Source organism: Nicotiana tabacum, chromosome 4, assembly GCF_000715075.1.
Source record: "Nicotiana tabacum cultivar K326 chromosome 4, ASM71507v2, whole genome shotgun sequence".
In the NCBI taxonomy this organism is placed as follows: Eukaryota; Viridiplantae; Streptophyta; class Magnoliopsida; order Solanales; family Solanaceae; genus Nicotiana; species Nicotiana tabacum.
In genome coordinates, this window is record NC_134083.1 from 959,133 (window position 1) to 982,503 (window position 23,371).

Sequence of the window (23,371 nt, forward strand, 5' to 3'; positions counted from 1 at the left end):
AGGATACGGTCCGTATCATCTCAACAGGATGCTCGACCTGTTGAGACAATTGCACCAACTGACGATGACGTCTCAACACTTTGAGGAGAATTTGATTTAGTTGAATATGCTAACTCCCGCTTCGGGCCCCAATTGCTGTAACCGGTACCGCGGGGCTGAGTACCGAGTCTGTGCCATCTTTGGTTGGCGAGCATTAAATAACCAGCACAACATTTGATGCAACTGCTTCTTATTCTTCAACTCCATCAGCTTCATCTCCACCTTCACCACCACCAGCAACTACTACATCATTTCCATCTCCAGCCACTCTTCTAACAGCGGTTGCTACATCATCTCCATCGGCCGCACCTGACCATGAAGAAGGTGTTCCTCCACCATAGTCCCAGTTCATGGGAATTTGGGGCAAAATTATGCTGCCCCTTCTGAAGATCCACAAAGGAGGAGGAGTGTTACCCTTTCGGTCTCCACTGGGTGCAACTTGCTTTCCTCGGGGGAATGTTTGTTGAACAATGCTATGCATAATGCCGCAGCGGTACATTCCTTTCTTCTTCTGTTGTTTCTTTTACTTTTGAGCAAATGTACTCTATGTTTTACCTCTTCTTGTTTTATAGGCCAACTTTCTTATTTTTGAGGTCCTTCAAAGGCTGATTCGTGAGAAGGAAGAACTTACTTCTGAACGGGATCAACTTTTGGCAGAACGGGACCAGACTATTCTCCGCCTCTCGGAACTGTAAACCAAGGCTACCGAGGCCGTTGTTTTGGAGGCTCGTTTGCAGCAAAGCGAGCAAGAAGTGGTAACCCTTAGCCAAGAAATTGGGCCGTTGAGGGTAATATTTGATGAAGAAAAGGATAAATGGGTAGAAATCTAGAACGCCGTTCTTGATGCAACCGATCATGAGGCTGCCTCCGCTGAAAGAGTGATTAACTTGGAGGCAACCTTAAACTCCAAAAGTGAAGAGCTTGCTGCTGTGGTGGCGAAACATGCCCAGCTAGAAGAGAAGTACAGGAAAAGTATCAAGCATAATAGGCTCTTTAGTTCAACTGTCCGTGAGCTCGATGTCAGTCTCAAATCTGCTAGGTCCGCCCGGGAAAACCTTTCCACCGAAGTTACTCAACTCAAAGAAGAACTCAAGCGTCGAACGACTTCCCTCATTGTTGAAAAAACTTATTCCATGTATAGCATGAGGAGAAAAACCTTGGAAGAGGCTAAGACTGGTATTATTGGCATTGATGCCGAAATTGCTAAGGCCCGAGAGCTTGAGTTGGCTGCAAAAAATGGACTCCCGAAGCAGTCTGATGCTCCAGGTTCTTCTGATTCCGGTTTTGAGTTTTGAAAACTGAAGAAGGATCGGAAGGCGATGATACCGAACACCAAGCTGGGGAAAATGTTGAGCCATCAGTGGAACCATCTACTACTCTCGGGGATGCAGATACTTCTCTTCCTCCTGATTCCGGAGACGCTGCATTTTAGCTTTTTCTTTCTTTTTCTATTTTCTACCTTTATCATTTTGATGCGTCCTTGTAAATAAAAGCATATTTTTTGCTCAAGTATCGTTTGAGTCTTACTTTCGTTTGAATGTTCATGCAAGTCTTTAATTTTCGTACTTGCTCAAGTATTCTGCGCATGTTATTCTGTTCGTGCTTTATTATGTGTAATCTCGGATGCCTTTCCTTCGAGGCATTTTGGTTCTGAGTATTATCATGTTGTTCTATTCGCACTTTATTATGTGTAAACTTGGATGCCTTTCCTTCGAGGCATTTTGGTTCCGAGTATTATCCCTTTTTCGTGAGGTTTTTCATGAGTATTTGCGCAAGTTTACTTTTTGCGTCTTTTTCATATACGGTTTTAGGTGTATTTTTTCCCGATGGCATTCTAGATTCCGGGCATTGATTCTTATGGAACCAACCCTTTAACGTGAGGGTTTTTATAAGAGAGGGCCCTCTTATGTTTATAGTGTTCTTGAAGAAGATGTCTCTTATTCATTACGGCACTAACATTTGAAGTACATGTTTAACTTTCAAATGACAAAATTAACTCATCGTTCAGATAAGAAACAAGGTAAAAACAAAAGGATTTCATTTCATTTAATTATTTCTATTTTCAAAAGTACATAAGCATTTTGCTATGCAGAAAAAAAATTGCCATGACTTGTGGCTATCTTGAACAACTTGTTTCTACGGGGTTGGTTTCATAGTCCCCGGTCCCGATGATGTATTCTATTCGCGGATTTTCGTTCCCTGGTTGACGTGGCATTCAGTGTTTCCATAATATCATATCATTCCCCCCCAATGTTCGAATACGAGGAATGCGAATTGGAACACTGAAAGTCTTGTATCTTCGAAGATCCCACTAATGAATTGCTAGGTAATCCTTCACTTGGCAACATATCTTGTTTCCCCTTAGGAACCCATGCTATCGAGCGAAAGAATACTTAACAACCCTATAGTGGTTTGTACTCGTGAACGGTCGGGTAACCTCCGTTCGATAACAAGCTTAACTTCCCGGTGGGAATTTCCTAGAGTTTGCTTGAAATAAAGAGGGGTGTGAAAACTTGATTATTGTTTTGGATGCAACATGACTTTGAGTTTGGAATGTAATGTCGGACTTTCAGTTGATGTCAATGGGGAATGGACAGACTTGTATAGCCGGTGGACAAGCATGGACTCAGGAGGGTTTACTGATTTCGTAGTAGTTATACCCAGTGCAACGTCGTGGAAAGATGTCGGTATGGAAATTCCACAGGTGAGTTATCTCCTGTGAGCTGGTCAACAGTTGCGTGATTTCTGATGAAGCTTTTACGAGGAGTTCTACTTACTACCCAACGGGAGGTCGAATAGTCAATTGTGGCTAATGATTTGGGATGTTTTAGGAAGCGTTTAACAAGATATTTCGAGAGGTTTGGCGATTTAATGGTGAGAGATCATAGCACTTGGGAAGGGGTAATATTTGTGGATTTTAGATTTATATGCTTGTAGCTTAAAGCTAAGTGGGGGAGCCCACCGCCTGATTGGATCATATGGTTATCTGCTTGTGCGGTTTCTGGTTATCAGTGCATTATTTATGACTAAAAAAGAAAACATCAGGGGTAATTCTAGCAAAGAACTTGATGAATGTGTGCTATATTTGGCCTTATCGATTAATGTGCAGGTTTTGGGAAGACTCAGAGTTTATACTTCTTGTGGAGGTGATGTACAAGGAAAATAATTCATTCGATTTCTTCTTCGGGAGTGTTCATGTGCTAATAGAGTGTTGGAGTTTGATTATACTCGGGATCAGGTCAGAGTGGGTGACTCTCAATAATGGATCTAATAGGTTCAAGGATGTAAGAGCGATGCCTAAGGATTTTGGGTCCGTTGTGTGGTTAAGGATTGCGTTTTTGCAGTGGGTATTGAGACAATGTGATCTCGTGATTTGGGTCATTCGGGATGAGTGTTGATCGAGTTTCGTTATGTTTTTGAATGGAGCTATTATTATTTCTAAGGTAGGTCAAGAGTAAATTGGAGTAAGTTGGGTCGGTTGGTAATGGTTTGAATCAACATGATTGTGGCAATAATTAGTTCCTTCGGCGCGTTAAGTTATACAGGTGGTTGGTGGTTGTACGTGCGGGCTTGACAACCACCATAATTTGATTGATTTTGGAGGTATTTGATTCTAATGGCCTTGTTATATGTAAATGGATCCCCAAAGAGTTATGACGGTTTATACCACGACTTGAGGTTTGTATTTTCTGCAGTTATGTGGATTCAGTTGCGTGTTGTAATGGTTCTTCTGAAATGAGTTAAGTGAAGGGTTCCTAGCCAATGGAGTGCTTATTCTACTAGTTGTTCAAGGGTTATAATGAATTCTTGTACTCTCGCGTAGCGGTATGATATGTGTAATGAGCGGCATGGGAATTAGAAGTGGAGGATCAAGGTTGTGGTTCGATATTGGCAAGAATGTCACGAGCTCGGAGGAGAGGATGGGGGGGGGGGGTTAGATGTTTAGAGTAAGCTGGCATTATCTTAGTGTTACCTGAGAACGGTGTACGGGGTAAGACGCATCGTGTATTGATTTGCGGATGCTTGTCTAGCACTGTGGATATAGCATGGTCGATGGCCATTAATGTTCAAATTTTACTACCTGATGCAGAAGATTGTGGGGGTATATCCCACAAGGAGATCGTATAAGTATAACATGTTAGTCACTTGATTGTTAAAGATTGAAACCAAGTATAGAGATTATCGTCCCCGAGTGGAAACTTGTTCGTTTGCCTTATTATGAAAGGCCTTATCACTGTTGTCTTCATAGTATGCTTTCCGTCGCTGCCTTGTTAAAAACCTTGCCAGAAAAACCCAACTGGGAACAAAATTGAACGAAGGGAAAAAGAGTGCATCACATACTTTCCGTTTGACTGTTGTTTGTCAGCAGTAATATCTTTTGAGGTGAGCCACGTTCCAGTTGTTGGGCAACTTGTCTTCGTTCTGGTTCTCCAACTCGTATGATCATTTTCCAGTGACAATTGAAACCCGGTAAGGGCCTTCCCATGTTGGGCCTAACTTGCCCGCATTGAGTTCCCGGGTGTTTTGAGTTACCCTCCTCAAAACAAAGTCTCCTACTTTGAAATAACGGAGGTTGGCTCTTTGATTATAATTTCTTTCCATTCTCTGCTTCTGAGCCACCATTCTGACATGCGCCAAGTCCCTGCATTCCTCGAACAGCTCCAAGTTGATTAGCCTTGCCTCGTTGTTCGATTCTTCATTGGCCTGGAAATACCTTAAGGTTAGTTCTCCTACTTCCACCGGTATCAAAGCTTTTGCGCCTTACACAAGGGAAAAAGAGGTTTCTCCCGTGCTTGACTTGGCCATTGTTCGATATGCCCACAGAACCCCAGGTAATTCTTCGGGCCAGTTGCCTTTTGCCGCTTCCAAACTTTTTTTTAGATTTTGTATAATCACTTTGTTTGTTGACTTTGCTTGACCATTTGCGCTTGGATGATAAGGTGAAGAGGTAATCCTCTTTATCTTCAAATCTTCAAAGAACTTTGTAACTTTTGCGCCTATAACCTGCGGCACATTGTCGCATGCAATCTCTTTTAGTATTCCAAACCTACAAATTATGTTTTCCCACAGGAAGTCGACCACTTTGCGTTCTCCGATCTTCTGATAAGGACCTGGTTCCACCCATTTAGAAAAATAGTTAGTCAAAATTAAAAGAAATCTTACCTTTCCAGGAGCTGGTGGTAGTGGTCCGACGATATCCATCCCCTATTTCATGAACGGCCACGGGTACAGAACCGAATGTAGGGGTTCTGCCGGTTGATGTACTAGTGGTGCGTAGCATTAGCACTTATCACATTTTCGTACGAAGTCTTTGGCATCTTGTTCCATATGAGGCCAGTAATATCCTGCCCGAACTAATTTCAGCACCAAAGAATCTGCACCTGAGTGGTTGCCACATATCCCTTCATGGACTTCTCACATAACATAGTTAGCTTCTGATGCTCCTAAGCACCGGGCCAACGGGACTTGATAGGATTTTTTGTACAATTGGCATTTTTGAAGCTATAACGTGCAGCTTTGGCATGCAACGCTCTTGATGCTTTGGGGTCTTCGGGCAACTTTCCATGCTCGAGATAATCGATTATTTCGTTTCTCCAGTCCTAGACCAAACTAGTCAAATTTACCTCATAGTAATCTGCGTCCAAGACTGAGTTCATCAATTGTATTACCGTCCCTGATTCTGATCCCTGGATTTCTGTCGATGAGCCCAAATTTACCAATGTATCTGCTTCCGTGTTGTCTTCCCTCAGGATATGAGTAATTGACCACTCTAGGAATAGTGCCAATAAAGCTTAAACTTTGACTACGTATTGCTGCATAGGTTATTCTTTGGTGTCAAAAATTTCATAGACCTGATTCACCACCAACTGCGAATCACATTTGATTTCGATGACTTCGGAGTCAAGTCACTAGGCCAATTCGAGCCACGCAATCAAAGCTTCGTACTCTACTTCATTGTTAGTTAAAGGAATCGTTCTGATGGCTTGCCTTAAAGTTTCCCCCGAAGGCATGATCAAGACTATTCCGAGCCCGGATCCTTTTACGTTTGAAGCTCCATCCGTAAATAAGGTCCAAACTCCGATGTCGATTCTGACACTATTATTGCCTCTTTGACTGCCAGAGGCCATAGTCCCGGACTGAAAGCGGCCATGAAGTCAGCCAAGATTTGCGACTTAATTGCAGTCCTCGATTTATATTCTATATCGAATTCGCTCATTTCGACGACACATTTGGCCAATCTACCTGAGAGCTTGGGTTTATGGAGGATGTTCCTCAGAGGGAAAGTAGTCACCACAGCTATCGGGTGGCATTGGAACTAGGGCCTCAGCTTCTAAGCGGTGACTATGAGAGTTAAGGCTAGCTTTTCCAGATGTGAGTAGCAAGTTTCTGCTCCCGTTAAAATTTTGCTAACGTAATAAATGGGAGATTGCGTACCTTCGTCCTCTCGGACTAAAACTGCACTTACCGTAACTTTTGAAATCGCGATGTAGACTAGCAACGTTCCACCTTCTTTTGGTTTTGAGAGCAATGAAGGGCTTGACAAATATTTCTTCAACTCCTTCAAGGCTTGCTGACACTGCAGTGTCCACTCGAAATTGTTTTTCTTTTTGAGTAGTGCGAAGAAGCAATGACATTTTTCTAATGAACGGGAAATGAACCTGGTCAAAGCTGCCAATCTTCCTGTGAGCCTCTGGACTTCTTTTACATTAGACAATTGGTCCGGGATGTCCTCTATGGCCTTGATTTTATCGGGATTTACCTTAATTACCCTTTGTGAGACTAGGAATCCTAGGAACTTACCCGAACTAACCCCGAACGCATATTTCTCAGGGTTAAGCTTCATATTATGCTCCCTCATGATGTCAAATGTTTCTTGCAAATGCTTCAGGTGGTCACCTGCATTCAAAGACTTAACGAGCATATCATCTATATATACTTCCATAGTTTTTCCTATTTGTTTTTCGAACAACTTCTTCATGAGCCGTTGATAAGTGGCTCCGACATTTTTTAACCCGAAGGGCATTACGTTGTAATAATATGTACCAAAATTTATTATAAATGACTCTTTTCCTGGTCTTCTGGGTTCTTCTTGATTTGATTGTATCCAAAATAAGCATCGAGAAAACTCATTAACTCGTGCCCGGCCGTGGCATCAATCATTTGATCGATACTTGGTAATGAGAATGAGTCTTTCAGGCACGCTTTATTAAGATCCTTATAATCGACGCACATGCGAAGTTTATTATTTTTCTTAGGAACTACTACTACATTGGCTAGTCAGTCCAGATATCTTACCTCTCGGATCGAACCAATCTTAAGCAAACAGGTTACCTCTTCTTTGACGAATTTATTCCTTGTTTCAGCAATAAGGCGCTTCTTTTGCCTTACCGGAGGCATGTTGGGATCCAAGCTTAACTTGTATACGGCTATCTCCGTCGGGATTCCTATCATATCCTCGTAGGACCATGCAAAACAATCGGCATTAATTTTAAGGAATTCAATAAAAGCAGACCTGTGCTCTAGGTGCAGTCCTATTCCCAAATGGAATTTCCTTTCTAGGAATTCTTCGAACAACGCAACCTGCTCCAGTTCTTCTGCCGTGGACTTCTTCGCATCCGTATCTTCTGGTACTTGAAAATATCTCGGTACCTGATATTGTTCCGACTCTTCTATCCCCGGGTTATCTTCATCTAGTTCGGGGGCAGGTGCCGGTTCCAGTAATTGCTATGCCGCCCATTCCTTTCCTTGGCTACTGGAGACCGAAATTACATTCATCTCCCTTGCTGGCGGTTGATCACCCCTTTTCTGTTTGATCCCCTCGGGTGTTGGAAACGTTAACAATTGGTGATATGTTGAAGGCACAACTTTCATCTCGTTCAACCATGGTCTTCCTAAGATGATGTTATATCCCATGTCTCCATCTACCACTTCGAAGAGAGTTGTCTTCATTACTCCCTCAGTATTCATGAGCAACAAAATTTCTCCCCGGGTTGTCACGCGTGCGAGGTTGAATCCGGCGAGGAGTTTCGTTGCTGGGATAATGCTTCCAGTGAGTTTAGCTTGCTCCAGTACTCTCCATTGTACGATATTGGCTGAACTTCCTGGATCCACTAAAACATGTTTAATTTTAAAATCTAACACATTTAAATAAATTACAGTACGTCATTAGGCGGTAGCAGTAATCCGTCTATATCTTCGTCCGTAAATGTGATATCGTCTTCCCGGAGCCTTTTATTATGAGTTATCGATACTTTTGTATTCTTCGCTACCGAAAAGGTGACCCCATTAATTTCATTTCCTCTAAAGATCATGTTGATCGTTTGGCGTTGGGGTTCTTTTCCTGCTTTCGAGGTTTCCGCGTTGCCCCTATTCCGACCATAACTGTTTTTAGCTCGGTCACTCAAGAATTCTCTGAGGTGACCATTCTTTAACAGTGTTGCCACTTCTTCCCGGAGGTGTCATCAGTCCCCAGTCCGGTGGCCGTTAGTGCCGTGGTCACACTATAAATTGGGATCCCTCTAGGTGGGATTAGATTTCATAGGTCTTGGGAATCGTGACTCTTTGATATTTCTCATGGCTGATACCAACTCCACCACACTAACGTTGAAGTTATACTCCGATAACTTTGGGTAAGAAGAATCTCCATACCCCGAGGTTTCTCTATCCTGTAGTGATCTGGTGTTCCGGCCACGATCGGTCCTTCTTTCAATGGTGAACTTGTCTGTTGTCCGAAAGCTCCTGCCATGACCTTCTGTCCGCTCGTAGGGCAAAAATCGGCCCCTCGAAGTCCGTCTATCCGTGTCAATATCATCTTTCATTTTTTCTCTATTCTTCTCCCGTCCTTTGGTCGACAATGGAAAGCCAACCTGATTGTCTTCGATCCTTATTTTCGACTCGTACCGGTTGTGGACATCCCCCCAAGTCGTCGCTTGAAACTCGATCAGACTTTCCTTCAACTTCCGGGAAGCGTCCGAACTTCTCGGATTTAAACCTTTGGTGAACGCTTCAGCCGCCCATTCATCTAGGACTACCGGTAGTAACATCCTTTCCTTCTAGAACCGGGTAACGAACTCTCGTAATAATTCAGATTCTCCCTGCGTGATCCTGAATATGTCGGCCTTTCGGGCTTGTACCTTTCTGGCACCGGTATGAGTTTTGATGAAAGAATCCGTGAGCATCTCAAAGGAACCTATGAAATGCTCGGGCAATAATGAATACCACGTTAAAGCTCCCCTCGTGAGAGTCTCACCAAATATATTCAGCAACACGGACTCAATTTCGTGAGGAGCTAAATCATTTCCTTTCACTGTTATTGTGTAGGTGGTAATGTGCTCCTGTGGATCAGAAGTTCTTTCATACTTTGGTACTACGAGCATTTTGAACCGCTTCGGGATTAATTTTGGGGCTGCACTCGATTTATACGGTAATTGAATATACTTCTTCGAATTTGGGTCTTTTAGTACTGGTGGTGCACTCGGGATTTGATCCATGCGGGCGTTTACTTCCTTCATGAACCGCAAAAGTTCATCCTTGAACGGATCGTTCTTGTTGTTGAGGCCGGATCCCCTCCCCTCAGCCCCGTAGGAGCCAACTTCGCCCCTAGGAGTGTTATTATCAACTCTCGGCGTTGTTTGGTTCGCGGGAACATCAGGAGGAACTGGATTTTGCTTGTTTGCATTATTTGAGGCACCCGATAGCGCCTGCTTCAGTTCCGTCATAACCTGATCCTGCCGCGAGAGATGACCTAGAATGATTGCATGTTGCTCTTGCAGGACCCTTACTGCATTCGCCACATGCCCCTCATTAGCATCATCAGGAGTTGCCTCCCGAACCTGCAGAGGGTACCGCCTGTCATGTACTGATGTGGCGTCGTTCCTCTCATTGCGAGTGTCACTGATTGAATCCTCGAAATGAGGTTGTTCCCCTCAGGGTTGCGTGTGCCGTTAACAGCGTTATCTACCATTTCTTTTGTGATTTTTGCTAAGACAAAATAATCAATCACGTTAGTAAAAAAGGCAAGGATCAATTTAATCGCACGGCTGTCTAGGCCCCACGGTGGGTGCCAAACTGTTTATCCAAAAAACAGTACAATTAAATTTGTTCGTGATTTCTAGACAAGTAAATTAATTTAATCCAAAAAGTAATGAAATAAATGATGAAATATAAAATACTTAGCCTTAGAATGTAGATAGAATGACAGAGCTAATGAGTCCGAGAACAGGATTCCCGAGCACAACAATGATAAGATCAGAAGCGAGAAAGTAAAATTGTATTAAAATACTATATAGAATGTACTGTAAGTTAGCCAGAAAATTCGTGTCCTTACAATGATAACAGAGCTCACTATTTATAGCTACGTCTAGGAAAGGAGGTCCTAGGATCATGCCCTTCTTTAATGTCAATTATGAGGGCCATTGATGAAGATGTAACGTTAGACATAAATGCCAAATTCCTTGTAACGGGCCATCATCCTTAATACTGCAAAATATTCTGTATTAAATGTTACCGGACGCAAAGCAGTTAATACTCCTTTTATGATCGTTATTCTTTCCGATGACAAGCGAAATAGCTATGTTCGGTGGCCATCCCTATCTTCCGTTCCACGTGTCCTTCCTTTAAGCGGTCACGTGTCATGTCGTATTTTTGCGGCCACGTGTCATGTCGATAACTAGCAATAAATACAATAAATGACATTTAAGTAAATAGAGGAGTGATGCACCCAATAAAGGATAAACTAGATGATTGTCTCTCCTGACAGTGATGAGTGACAGACAAATCCTAGAATGTTCGAGTTATTCTCGGATCTGATGAGAAAGTTTGGAATAATATGAGCAAGAATCTGATGAAAATGCAGTATTTGTATCTTAGTAAGAAAGAGAGAATCTTTTATCAAAAGCCTATTCTTATCAAAAAATGAATGTCCCCTTTACACCATTATTTTTTCTCTATTTATATGAGACATTAGCCTAACAAACCCTAATAGTACAAGTGTAGAAAATATCCACTAGAATATTCTATTTCGAAAACTAGCCGTTACAGCTTCGTCAACGGTGCTCGACCTCGATCATTGCTGACATCTCGACCATGAATCTCGTTATTTCCTAGTCGACCTCGACTAATGACGACTCGAGGACTCTTCCTTTGATGTCATCTTATCTTAAATATTTTGGGGCAAATTTTGACCCATACAGGTGGACGAGCTGTTTTCGTCCGTCGTTCATAGTTTCTCTCTTTTATTTTTAATTTTACTTGTATTTTGTTTTTGGTAATTTTGCCATGGTTAGTGTGCGAATGTCATCATTATTATGCTATGGCAAAATTTTAACTCACGAGAAAAGTTAACGTGATACAGAATAGTTTTATTTCTTTTAACCTCTGAACATTAAGGACCGTTTGGTCATAGATTTTGTCAAAATAAATTTGGATTTATTTGACAAACACATGTTTGACTATAGATTTTGCTTACATTTTGGTAAAATCCCAAATCCCAAATAATAGTTGGTTTTGGGCCAAAATATTACTATTATATTTTTTAAAAATTGTCCCAAACTTTTGTATTTTATAAAAGAGCCCACCATTTATTATTTTGTAACAATGTTGCTTCGTCTTCTCGGTCACCTAATAGTGTATCATGTAGTTCATTATAAAAATAATAATTTTGTATCAAATTTATTTATGTTCAGGACTATGGTTTGCGATAATATAATGAATGTTATTGATAATGGTACTGTTGAGTATTTGTGATAGTTTTTAGAACTTGTGGGTATAAGTCATGTTTCATGTTTTTCCAAAATAAATTTGAGAAATATATTTTGAAAACTGATGTCCAAACACATTTTTATCTTTAAACCAAACTTCACCCAAATCAGATTTTTCAAAACAAATTTAAAAATCTATTGTCAAACGCTAGGTAAGTGTATAGTCCTTTGCAATCATTTGTCGGTCACGTTCATCACACTCAAATTTAAATGGTAATGTACCTTTGGTTATATCTTGTTAATTGTAATTATCATATTCATGATATCTTGTCTTCTAAACCATGTTAAGAATTGTTTGGAAGTGACTAGTGTTGCTAGAACAAAATGTCAGTAATGTTTATTTGCATTTTAAACTCATGTTATGTTTTTAATTCATGGACGTTTGTTTTAAATAAATTTACAATGTTAATTGTATGAGTCAAAATTTATCTTTAGAATACTTAAGTCAAGATAGTACTAGAGAAAAAGTTCCTAAGTCGTCGCTTGTCGAAACGGCCCAAGAGTCAACAATGGCCGAAGTTGAAGAGTCAACGAAGGCCGAAGTCGAACAGTCAACAAGGACCAAAGTCGAGACGTCAGTAAGGGTCGAGACCGAGGTCGAGTACCATTGACAGAGTTATAACAACTAGTTTTAAAATAAGATATTAAAGAGAATATTCTAATGAATATTCTTTGCACTTGTACTATTAAGGTTTCTTAAGAGCATGCTCCCTATAAATAGAAAAAAATATAATAATAGGGGACATGTGATATTCATTCGTAAAAAACACACTTTGTCTTGAGAAAGAGAATCAAATCTTCTTTGCTAAGATACAACATCACCTTTTCACTGAGATTCTTATCTATACTTTTCCACTAGATCCGAGAATAACTCAAATATTCAAGGAATTGTCTATCATTCATCGTTGTTGTCAGAGAGAACATATACTCATTCCGCTCTTTTTAGGGTGACTCATTCATTCTATTTACTTAAATGTCATTTATTGCTATTCATTGATATTGAATGCTACATTATTGCTTCTAATTTCTAGAATATCTATTGTATGTCACCGTCGCTGTCCGACCGTACCTACGTAATATTTACTGCTTCTTTAAGAACTTCATCTAAGGATATTATTATTAGCTAAGATTGACCCTTATTAATATAAGTTTGATTATTCGAACCAAGATACAATTTTTGGGTAAAACAATACTTTCTAAATATCATGTATGGTTAAGTTGCGTGAAACATTTAGTGTTCTATTGGTTTTAATGATTCTCCTCAATAAATTGGTCACTCGTACATAGAAAAATAGATCAATAATTTTTTATTATTCCTTTAAACAGAACACGGGTGATATATTCAACTGCGTTAAAGGAACTGTTTTTCCAAATTGCTTACTAAAATAAATTGTCTTGATTATTCCTTTAAACAGAACACGGGTGATACATCCAACTGTGTTAAATGAACTTTATTTTTTCCAAAACGTTTACTAAAATAAATTTTGTAGTTAAAACTTATACTTTTTGTCGAATGACCAAGAATTGTAGTAATAAAAAAAACAAATAGGGGAAGAGTTGAAATGCAGAAGGCTGGGGTCAATGTTGGTGTTACAGTAGGTGTAAGCCATTAGTCATCCCGTCCGAGTTACGCACTCCCTTACTTTAGGTGTACGCCGTAGTTAGAATGAGTAGTGTATTTGAAATGATTAATATTAGTTGAGGACGGTAAAAATAAAATCTATTTGCCGACGAGAGAGGGGACAAATTAAAGGGCAGCAAGTTGTTGCGGCTGAAGTTAGAGCAAAGGAAGCAGATGGTGATGCCCTGACAGTGAGCAGTGATGGGATTGCTGAGTTAGTACGGACTGCAAATACACCTCTCTCTCTTTCTCTGCATATTTCTCAGGGTACCTACAGCTGCTCTCTTTCTTTCTTTGCTTTCCTCCCATATTCCATTTTCACAAATCCCAACCCCCAAGTTTTGCTTCTTTTCTTACTCTACCCAAATCGCTAGATTGCTGCCCCCTCCCACCCCCCACCCACACATATTTTTCTCTTCCCTTGTTTAACAACTATATGCTTCACTGTATAACTTCATTTCTCAGTTGCTCTTGCTGACTCTTATCTCTTTTCCTTTTTCGTATTTCTCACTCCATATCTATCTGTTATGCTGAATTCGCTTCCTATTTGATCTTTTGTTGCCTCCGGTCTTCTGCTTTTCTATCTGTCCCCTTTTTCCCAGGTTGGGGTTTAAAATAGACAGTCATTGCAGACCCCACAAGTTGATATCCAATTGTGGAGAACAGCCTTGCATTTTTCTGATTAATATTTTGACGTCTAATGCAAGAATTTTGTGTCAATATTGCTTAGAGTCTACTACTGTATATTCCATGTGATGGTAGTCGGTGGTAATTGGTAAAGGTCCACCTTACCTGCAAGTTTTTGCAGTTTTTATACTTCTTTTCAATTGCTTCTCTCCTCCTATGTTTGCATCCTCTGGAAAATACAGAAAAAGATAATGACACGCACGGAAAAATGAATTTTTAGATGTTATATCCTGATTCTTAGATTTCAACACGCTGCTTGATTTTTCTACTTTATTTGTGAAAATCTCTTTATATTCCTTGTCAAATTATTGTATCCTTTTTAGTGCAAACTGGATGGCAAAACTATGACCAGATTAATTTATCAATTGCTCCTTATCATCACATTGTAATTGTCATATGCTTATCAAGTGCCGTTTTTATCGTCACACTGTAATTGTTATACGCTTTTTTTTTTTTGCTACTAGCATCGTACTATTGTTAAATGCATTTTTTGTGAAGTTACTATTAGAACAAGCTGAGAATAGTTAATCTGATAGCGTGGTACTGAATGCGGAATGCAAATTTAATAAACTAAGAATGCAAATTTAATAAACTAAGTGAATTCAGCGTGCCTGTGCCAGACTTGTACAGTTGGGAAAAAGATTTGATGGGTTCTAGATTCCCATCTCACCAGCTCAGCAATGGCCTTTACGTGTCAGGCCGGCCAGAGCAGCCAAAAGAAAGAACACCAACAATGACTTCCGCGCCCATGCCTTATACTGGCGGTGACATAAAGAAGTCAGGAGAGCTTGGGAAAATGTTTGATATCCCTGTGGATGGCTCCAAGTCGAGGAAATCTGGACCCATAACAGGTGCAACTTCGAGGACTGGATTATATACAGGTGCTGCATCACATTCAGGACCTATCAATCCTAATGCCGCTGCTAGGACTAGCTACTCAACCTCAGGTCCCATATCATCCTCAGGGGTGCCTGGTTCAGTTTCTACAAAGAAATCAAATTCTGGGCCCCTTAGTAAGCATGGCGAGCCTATAAAAAAGTCATCTGGTCCTCAATCTGGTGGAGTGACACCAACAGGCCGCCAAAACTCAGGTCCTCAAGCACCGGTTCTCCCTGCAACAGGTCTTATTACTTCTGGTCCTATTTCTTCTGGGCCTCTGAATTCCTCTGGGGCCCCAAGAAAGGTCTCCGGTCCTTTGGACTCAATGGGGTCAGCCAAGTTTCATGGCCCTTCTGTTGTTAACAGCCAGGCTGTGACAACTCTCAGTCAAAATGATGTGTATTCCTTTAAGAGGAGCTTCCCTAAACCTATTCTGTGGGCAATGATTTTGTTATTTGTGATGGGCTTTATTGCCGGGGGATTTATACTTGGAGCGGTGCACAATGCTATTCTGCTGATCGTTGTTGTGGTTCTCTTTGGAATTGTTGCTGCATTATTCGTATGGAACTCTTGCTGTGGTGGAAGTGCTATAATTAGTTTTATTTCCCGCTATCCAGATGCTGAACTGAGAACAGCCAAAAATGGCCAATATGTCAAGGTTTCTGGGGTATGTATTTTTCCATAACATGATAAGATCTTACTTGTTACCATTTGAAGTTTGTGCAGTTCTGGTGCTTGATTCAGAATTAGAATCGTCGGTCATGGGCTCTTTTAATTTCTTTTCCCTTTAAAGCTTATATTATGCCAATTAGGGATCCATTTGTCGTATATGTCTATTCTTAGCTATACCTGATATAAAAAAAAAATCTTAGCTACAATGCTAGCGTTATAAAAAATACCTTTAGTTCATATCTTAATTATGTTAATAAGATCCGGCAATCATTTCAGGTTTGTTTCCCTTCACCCCCTCAAAATTTTGAGAGGGGAATAAGATACCCGTAAACTATGGATAGGTATAGTCCACTCCCGCACTATGCATTTTCTGTTGAGTTTGGGGATATTTTAATGAGTGATTAAGTAAAATGATTAAAGCATCTTCGTAACAGATAGTAATTAACGTGACAGAATAGGTCATGTATGGTAATACTAAACCATCTAGTTTTTATGAATTGATTTTACTGTTGAACTTTTTAAAAAATGATCTCTATTTATCATTATTGTTAGGGAGAGAGAAAATAAACATTACGTTTGCGTTGGTTTTTCAAATGGAACTAATTACTCCCGTATTAGTGCATTCCGTTTTCTCCTCTGTATCGTCACACACAGAAAGAAAGAACGAAAAAGCTCGGCCCACTTTATTTAGATTCACAAATGCAATTTCTTTAAGTAATTGGAGCCAACTACCGAATTGCGAAAAAGAGGAATAGCAATTGCCAATCCTCTCGTTCTTTCTATTTCTCTGGTTTAAATATGGATTGAAGCATACTTGATTTGATATTACAAAGTAGAAATTACGAGATAAAACAAATAATTGTTTTTTTGATAATCATTTTTTATCCTTTGGGTCTTTCTTCCAAGAAATACATGTTCCACTGGACAACCAACTTTTTTTTTGTTTTTCTTTTATTCAGTATATAAATGTTGTGCTTTGTCAAGTCAGTTTCCTTTTGTTTCATCAAGTATTAATTCCCCTTTCTGGATGAGGACTTTTTTTTCCTTTTGTTCAACCCTCATTAGAATATTCTCAAACTAGTCAAAAATGCATGAACAGCGAGGCGTTTTGTCCCTATTGAAAGTCTAAGAAGATATCTCATCCCTCATCTTAAAATTGATGGGGTAAAATGAAATACCATCATTTTATGCAGTACTTTTATGGCTTAACCAGTGTTATTAGAAGCCATTGCTTTGTTGCTATTAAGGCAATGGAGCAATGGGAAGTGAGGGGACAAAGTGATGTGCTTCGAAGAAGCGTACACTTCAAATGATAATGTGCTAAGTGATTCAGGCAAGATGGATTTGATTAGTTGAGTGTAACTTCAAAAGATTGAAGAAAAAAAGAAAATAAGAGGAGAAAACATAGGGCCTTTTACTAACTGGGTACTAAGACTCCTTTCCACGTATGCTCAAGTGTTCTCTTTGTTGTCGCCCTCTTCTTGTTCTCAAGTTTGTAATGATTTATCTTCTACTACTGATCTGCTTTTCTTGGTTTACTTCCTTTTCTGGGTTAAATGATGATTCTTTCTTCTTGTATGCAAGTCCTCTTCTTCTGCTCTTCTTATTCTATGCTTCTCTCTTCTACTTGCTTAGTATATTTACTTGGGTAGTTTAATATGAAATTGAATATATTTGTTACAACTAAATATAAAATTGATTTCTGCAAATTAGTTCCTTTTTGTAGTTGATTAAATGAAAGCTGAAGATCAATTTTGTGATTGAGAATTTCTTTATGCAGTCTTGTTGAAATTATGTGTTAATGATGTTTAATTTGGGTTGCTGGATTAATATTGATGTTATTGTTTACTGGATACTAAAATTAGTAATTTTAGGTGTAATCTGATGCCATGCTGCAGCTTATTTGAAGAACTTTTTCTATTTTTTGTAAATTGTGCATTTCATTCCGAAAAATCGTGCCGAAGAGTCTTGTCATTTTTACGCCTTTCCCGTTTAAAAACACAAGATTAATGTGTTAAGTGTATATTAGTGGTCGGTTGAAGATTATAGATGTTTTTGGCTTTATATGGTGTTGTGATCTTAGTAGTTAGCACGTAACAAGTCTATCATTAGAACTTGTCTCTAATATCTAATAAGCTTTAAGAATTGTTTTTTTCCTTGTTGTAGTTCCCCGTGGTCAACTTAAGACGAGTTTAAATGGACAATTGTTATTGTCAGTGATGATTCATATAGCCGATTCCAATTTGTTTGGGACTCAGGCATAAAAGTTGTAGTTCATAGTGGTCTTGGTCCTAATGTCATGACCATATGTGAATATGTGAATGTTGTGACGCTCTCTCTTTTTAGAGTTTAATATATTACAACAAACATGTGTCTTTCTATTTAGTTAATCACTTAGTTGTGCTATCAATCATATTGTATTACCTTACCTTTTTTTTTCGATCGGTATATTACCTTACCTTATGTATGGATTTTGTTCTTAAATCTCTTTCCTAAACTTTTACTCATATTTATCTTTCAAGATGAAAATCGATTTCTACCACTTAGAAATTCCCCGTCTCAATCTAAATTATTTTGAAGTGTTATTACTAAGTTTTCAGCAGATGTCCTCAATCAGTACAATTTAGTTAATTTTCTTTTTGATATGGTAACCCCATCCACCCGAAACCTCCCCCTAAGGAGTCAACCGTGGTCCTTTCCCACTTTGTTCCCTTGTTGACTTGAAACTCCAACCAACCTGAAGGTTGGAGATGAAGGATCCTTTCCACTAGGCTACCTCTTCTTCAGTTTAGTTACTCATATGGTACTAGGTAAGAAAATCTATTGACAAATAAGAGATAACACTTGGTATATGCTCTTCAAAAGGTAACTTCACCTTTTTCACCTCTCCACATACTTTTTCTTCATGGTCAAATCAAAGTGGTTGTTACTCCGGTGCAACTAGATTTGATTATTTCCTTCCTCCCCTTTTTGAGGGACATGATGGCCAGCAATAGCAGCGGTCTGTTGAAGTTAGGTGAACTATATCTTGGAAGTGTAGATGGGTTTTATTAGTAATGCTTTGTAGATGGCTTAGGTGTTAGTCTGCAGTAGATGAAAAGTAGCACATGGTTGTTGTGTGATGGTGTTGGCAGCACTTTTGGTAGTTCTTTTCTGGAAGGAGTTAACTCGGTATTTGCATATGGTTTGCTGACAGGCAGCTGCAGTGATTTCGGTGGCTGATATAATGGCTTCTCCAATTGTTTCTGCACTGTGGCTGAGTGTCTAGGTGGAGTGTTTCTTAGTGGTGAAGGTTATTAGCAAGGACATGGGTGAAAGGTGCTCACTGGTGCAACCAGGTGGTATGCTGTTGGGCTCATGGCGTCGTGGTCGGGTTTTCTTAGCAGTTAATGATATTTGGAACATACTAATAAAAATTTTCAATGGCTTTTGGTCTTGAAGGAGTTGTTCTTGCCTTTTTTGAATCCCAAATACCAGGGAGAGGTAAGGGAAACAAAATTGTAGGTATCAATTTAAGTAAGAAACACTATCTCTGGACTATCATTAGATGCATAGGATTGACTTTATGTTACAGTTGATGGATTGTTGAATGTTGTCATTGGTGCAACTACTGAACCAATTGTCTTCCCTACCGACAATTTATTTGATGCTGCGAAGTTTGGAATAGGAAGATAAGAGCTTAGTGTCAAGGGACTATTTCCTTTTCTTTGGGTGTCTTTGTATTCAACTAATTGGTGCTATGTGAAAGTTAGATCTATTATTATTGATGCTCAAGTCCTCATTTGCGTGATGGAAATGATAGGATTGAATTGTATCAGAAAAAGGCATGGCAGTGTTCATCCTTCTCACTCATGCATGCTTTTCATAAGCAGATGAATAGAACATCATCCTTAAGGTCTGGTGCGTGGTGTAGAAATGAGATGTAGTTGCACTATTCTCGTGTCCAGAAGCGGAACTAACTCTTCTTTAGCAGCTGTGCTTTGTTAGCTTCTTCTTAGCTACTAGTTTGTAGCCAACTATGTGATGGCACTTATATTATTGAAAGTTGCTAGGATAGAACTGCGGGATATTGGTCGTCTCTTTATGGGATAAAGCTATTATTGCTATTTAGCCCGAAATGACGTTTTAACATATGAATATTGAGATTCTTCTGAAGTGATGTTTTAACATATGAACATTGAGATTCTTCTGTTCAACATTTTCTTTTCCAGTTGTTGATTGACATCTGTCCAAACTATACGTACTATAACACTCTATTTTCATGAAGGTGGTGACTTGTGGAAACGTGCCTCTTGAGTCATCCTTTCAAAAAGTTCCTAGGTGTGTCTATACATCTACAAGTTTATATGAGTATCGAGGATGGGATTCAAAAGCTGCAGGTCCTACTCACCGTCGTTTTACATGGGGCCTCAGATCTTCAGAAGTGAGTCGCTAGGCAGATTTCCTAATCTTCGTGTCCTGTTTAGATTCAATCAAATTCTTGTAATTGTTACTTTGCTGACTGGTATTCTTTGTCCATACTGTTTTGCAGAGGCATGTAGTCGATTTTTATATCTCTGATTTTCAGTCAGGGTTAAGAGCATTGGTTAAGAGTGGCTGTGGTGCAAAGGTGACTCCTTATGTAGACGAGTCGATAGTTGTTGACGTGGATCCATTGAATAATGAGTTATCTCCAGAATTTATCAGGTGGTTGAGAGAAAGAAATCTTTCAAGTGATGATCGCATAATGCGACTGAAGGAAGGGTATGGAAATTGCTAGTACATTATGCTTAATCCTATTGCTCCGAGGCACTAAAGTTGGAATTCAATGTAGCTTGATGACTTTTATTTCTTTTATTTTTCGGCAACATCTGCGGAACACGTCAAGTGAATGTGTACCCATGTGTTGAATTATCTCAATGCTAATATTACTGTCTTACTGATATAGGTATATAAAAGAAGGAAGTACAGTTAGCGTGATTGGAGTGGTTCAAAGGAATGAGAACGTGCTTATGATAGTCCCTCCTCCCGAGCCATTTACAACAGGTTGCCAGTGGCTGAAATGTATATTTCCGGCTAGCCTTGAGGGCATTGTGTTAAGATGTGAAGATGCGTCAAAAGTTGATGCTATACCAGTATGATAGGTTATGTTCAACGTACTTAAGATGGTATGTGTGATGTTAGGTACTTTAAGATGTTTATTGTGGAGAGATGTCTGAAAATAGTTGGTGTTCAATTTCCTGTATAGTTACTAGCTTTTGTTTTTAACTTTTATTAGACAATATTGTAATGAAGGAATGGTTAAATGCTGTAGCAATGGAAAATTAAATGTTTGAGGCGTAGTGGTTATACTTGTATTACTATACTATACCATGTATCAGCTGTGGGAAAGACTCGAAGAAAGAGGTGAACATTATCTTTTTGTTTGTTTATTTCTTTTTAGGGTGAAAGACAAACAAAGTAAACGTTACTTATGTATGCTCTAGCCTCCAATAGGAACTTGGCAAAGCTTGGGATGGATCTTTGTTTCATTTGATAATCAATTAACTAAAAAAAGAAAATTCTGTTAATTTATGCAATTAACAAAAAAGAGTGATGCTCTTTAGGGGTTGAGACACGGACTTTATATCTATACTATATTAAAAACATGAGCTCCTTAGTTAAAAGTTAAATTACTTAAATGCCCCTTTAAATAATATTAAAATCTTAATTTATTTTTATAAAAAAAAAACGCCTACAAGAGGACGTTTCATGCTTTATTAAGAGACACAACTTACAACCTTTTTGCGAGGGAAAAGACACATTGAATAGCTAACTCCAAAAGGTGTTATTGTTGATAAACTGATAGGTACCAATCATGCCGAAATATGACAATATCCAAAAGTGAAATAAAAGTTTTGCCCCAGTTTCTGATACTGGGGATTTTTGTATTTTTTTCTTTCTTTTTTTCTTCTCTTTCTTTTTTTTTTCTTTTTTTTTTTGAATTCTTATTTGGTTGGACCGAACCGTGTAAGGCTACCTATGTATCCTTTTTTTTAAAAGGAATCGGGTCTAATGTAGTTCAAACATCTGACCTAATATTATTATTTTTTTCTTCTTTCTTTCTTTTTCTTTGTCTTTCTTTTTTTTTTCTTCTCATTTTTTCCTTCTTTCTTCTCTTTTTTTTCCTTTCAAAACAAGTTGCCCCAGCTTTTATTTTCTGGGGGCATGGACTTTGACTATTCTTTTCTTATTCTTTTTTTTTTACTTGAACTTTCTAAGAGTCGGCCCAGTTTGTACTCTTGGGATGTAGACTTTTCTTTTCATTTTTTCTCTTTTTTTTTTCTTTATTTTTTTCTTCTTAAACTTTTGAGTCTAAACTTGATTCCAAAAGAGGGTGGTCAAAGAAAATAACACAAGCTCGAAAGGGGTAACGAAGGGTATAAAGTGTTTGTATAACAGAAAAAGGGCCTCCCAGCCTCGAGAATACTAATCACGCGTGCAATCTGATCCCCCAATATAGACTTTTAATAAGTCTGTTACAGTGTGCAACCCGATCCTCCAATATGGACTTTTTAATAAGTCTGTTGCAGCGTGTAACCCGATCCCCCAATATATTCATTTCAATCAATTATGTTGCGGCGTGCAACCCGCTCCTCCAATATATTCATTTACCAATTCTTATAGAAGAAATTGCCCCAATAAATGCAACAATTAATATTAAATTTTAAGATAACAAGCATAGAATAATTATGATTTAATTATGAAACAAAGTTACAAATAATGACAAATAGCAATTTATTATGAAAATCAGGGAGAAAATAGGCAGTTTAATATTTAATATGCTAAATGTCAAGTAGAAATTAATACACATATTCAAACAAGATGTAGCAATTATTAGAGGAATTCAAGAATTAATATTTGATAAAGAATATGAGAGAAACAATTAATATAAAAATTAATTCATGATTTAAAATAACTTATAATTTACAAATAATTATGCAAACAATTAATTTGATGACGTATAGACACTTGTCACCTCGCCTATACGTCGTTCACATGTATTTCATATAACAAATAGTTTAAGGGTTCTATTCCCTCAAGTCAAGATTAACCATGACACTTACCTCGCTTAGAAAATTCCAATCAATTACTCGACCACAGTTTTTCCTTTTAAATTTGTCTCCAAAAGCTTCAAATCTATTCACAAACAATTCGATATACTCAATACGAATCATAGGAATTAATTCCATATGAATTTAATAATTTTCCGGATAAAAATCTAAAATTTATTTAAATATTCGATAGTGGGACCCACATCTCAAATCTCGAAAAAACTTATAAAATTCGAACACCCGTTCCGATACGAGTTCAACCATACAAAATTTATCCAATTCCGATGCCAAATAGACCTTCAAATCTTAAATTTTTGTTTTTGAAAGATTTTATAAAAATATGATTTCTCCCAAAACTTCACGGATTCATGATATAAATGAGTATGGAATCATGAAATATAATCAATATAGGATAAGGAATACTTATCCCAATATTTTTTCGTAAAAATCGCTCAAGAATCGCCTTACCCGAGCTCAAAAATGGAAAAGGGGTAAAAATGGGACGAATCCCATTTTCTAGAACTTAAGTTCTATTTCTGAAATTTTTACCCTTCGCGAACGCGGTCAGTGCCTCGCGTTCGCGAAGCACAATTTGGGCTGTCTAATTGTACCCTTCGCGAACGCGAGGGCTATCTCTTGAA

The 23,371-nt window shown here is 38.7% G+C and overlaps 1 protein-coding gene across 3 annotated transcripts; it reads left to right on the top strand.

Moving 5' to 3' along the window:
• The first annotated feature begins 13,317 nt into the window (after positions 1 to 13,317).
• LOC107775744 (putative membrane protein At1g16860) lies at positions 13,318 to 20,978 on the top strand. 3 transcript variants are annotated; one of them, XM_016595510.2, is made up of 5 exons: positions 13,318 to 13,686; positions 14,727 to 15,652; positions 19,925 to 20,080; positions 20,189 to 20,400; positions 20,585 to 20,978. In XM_016595510.2, exons 2-5 carry the CDS (start codon positions 14,753 to 14,755, stop codon positions 20,775 to 20,777), a joined length of 1,461 nt encoding a protein of 486 aa, XP_016450996.1. In that variant the 5' UTR covers positions 13,318 to 13,686; positions 14,727 to 14,752; the 3' UTR covers positions 20,778 to 20,978. The 3 variants fall into 3 exon arrangements, with proteins under 3 accessions (XP_016450996.1, XP_016450998.1, XP_016450997.1); XM_016595512.2 differs by having other exon boundaries at positions 13,360 to 14,194; XM_016595511.2 differs by having other exon boundaries at positions 13,471 to 13,686; positions 14,713 to 15,652.
• The last annotated feature ends 2,393 nt before the right edge of the window (positions 20,979 to 23,371 follow it).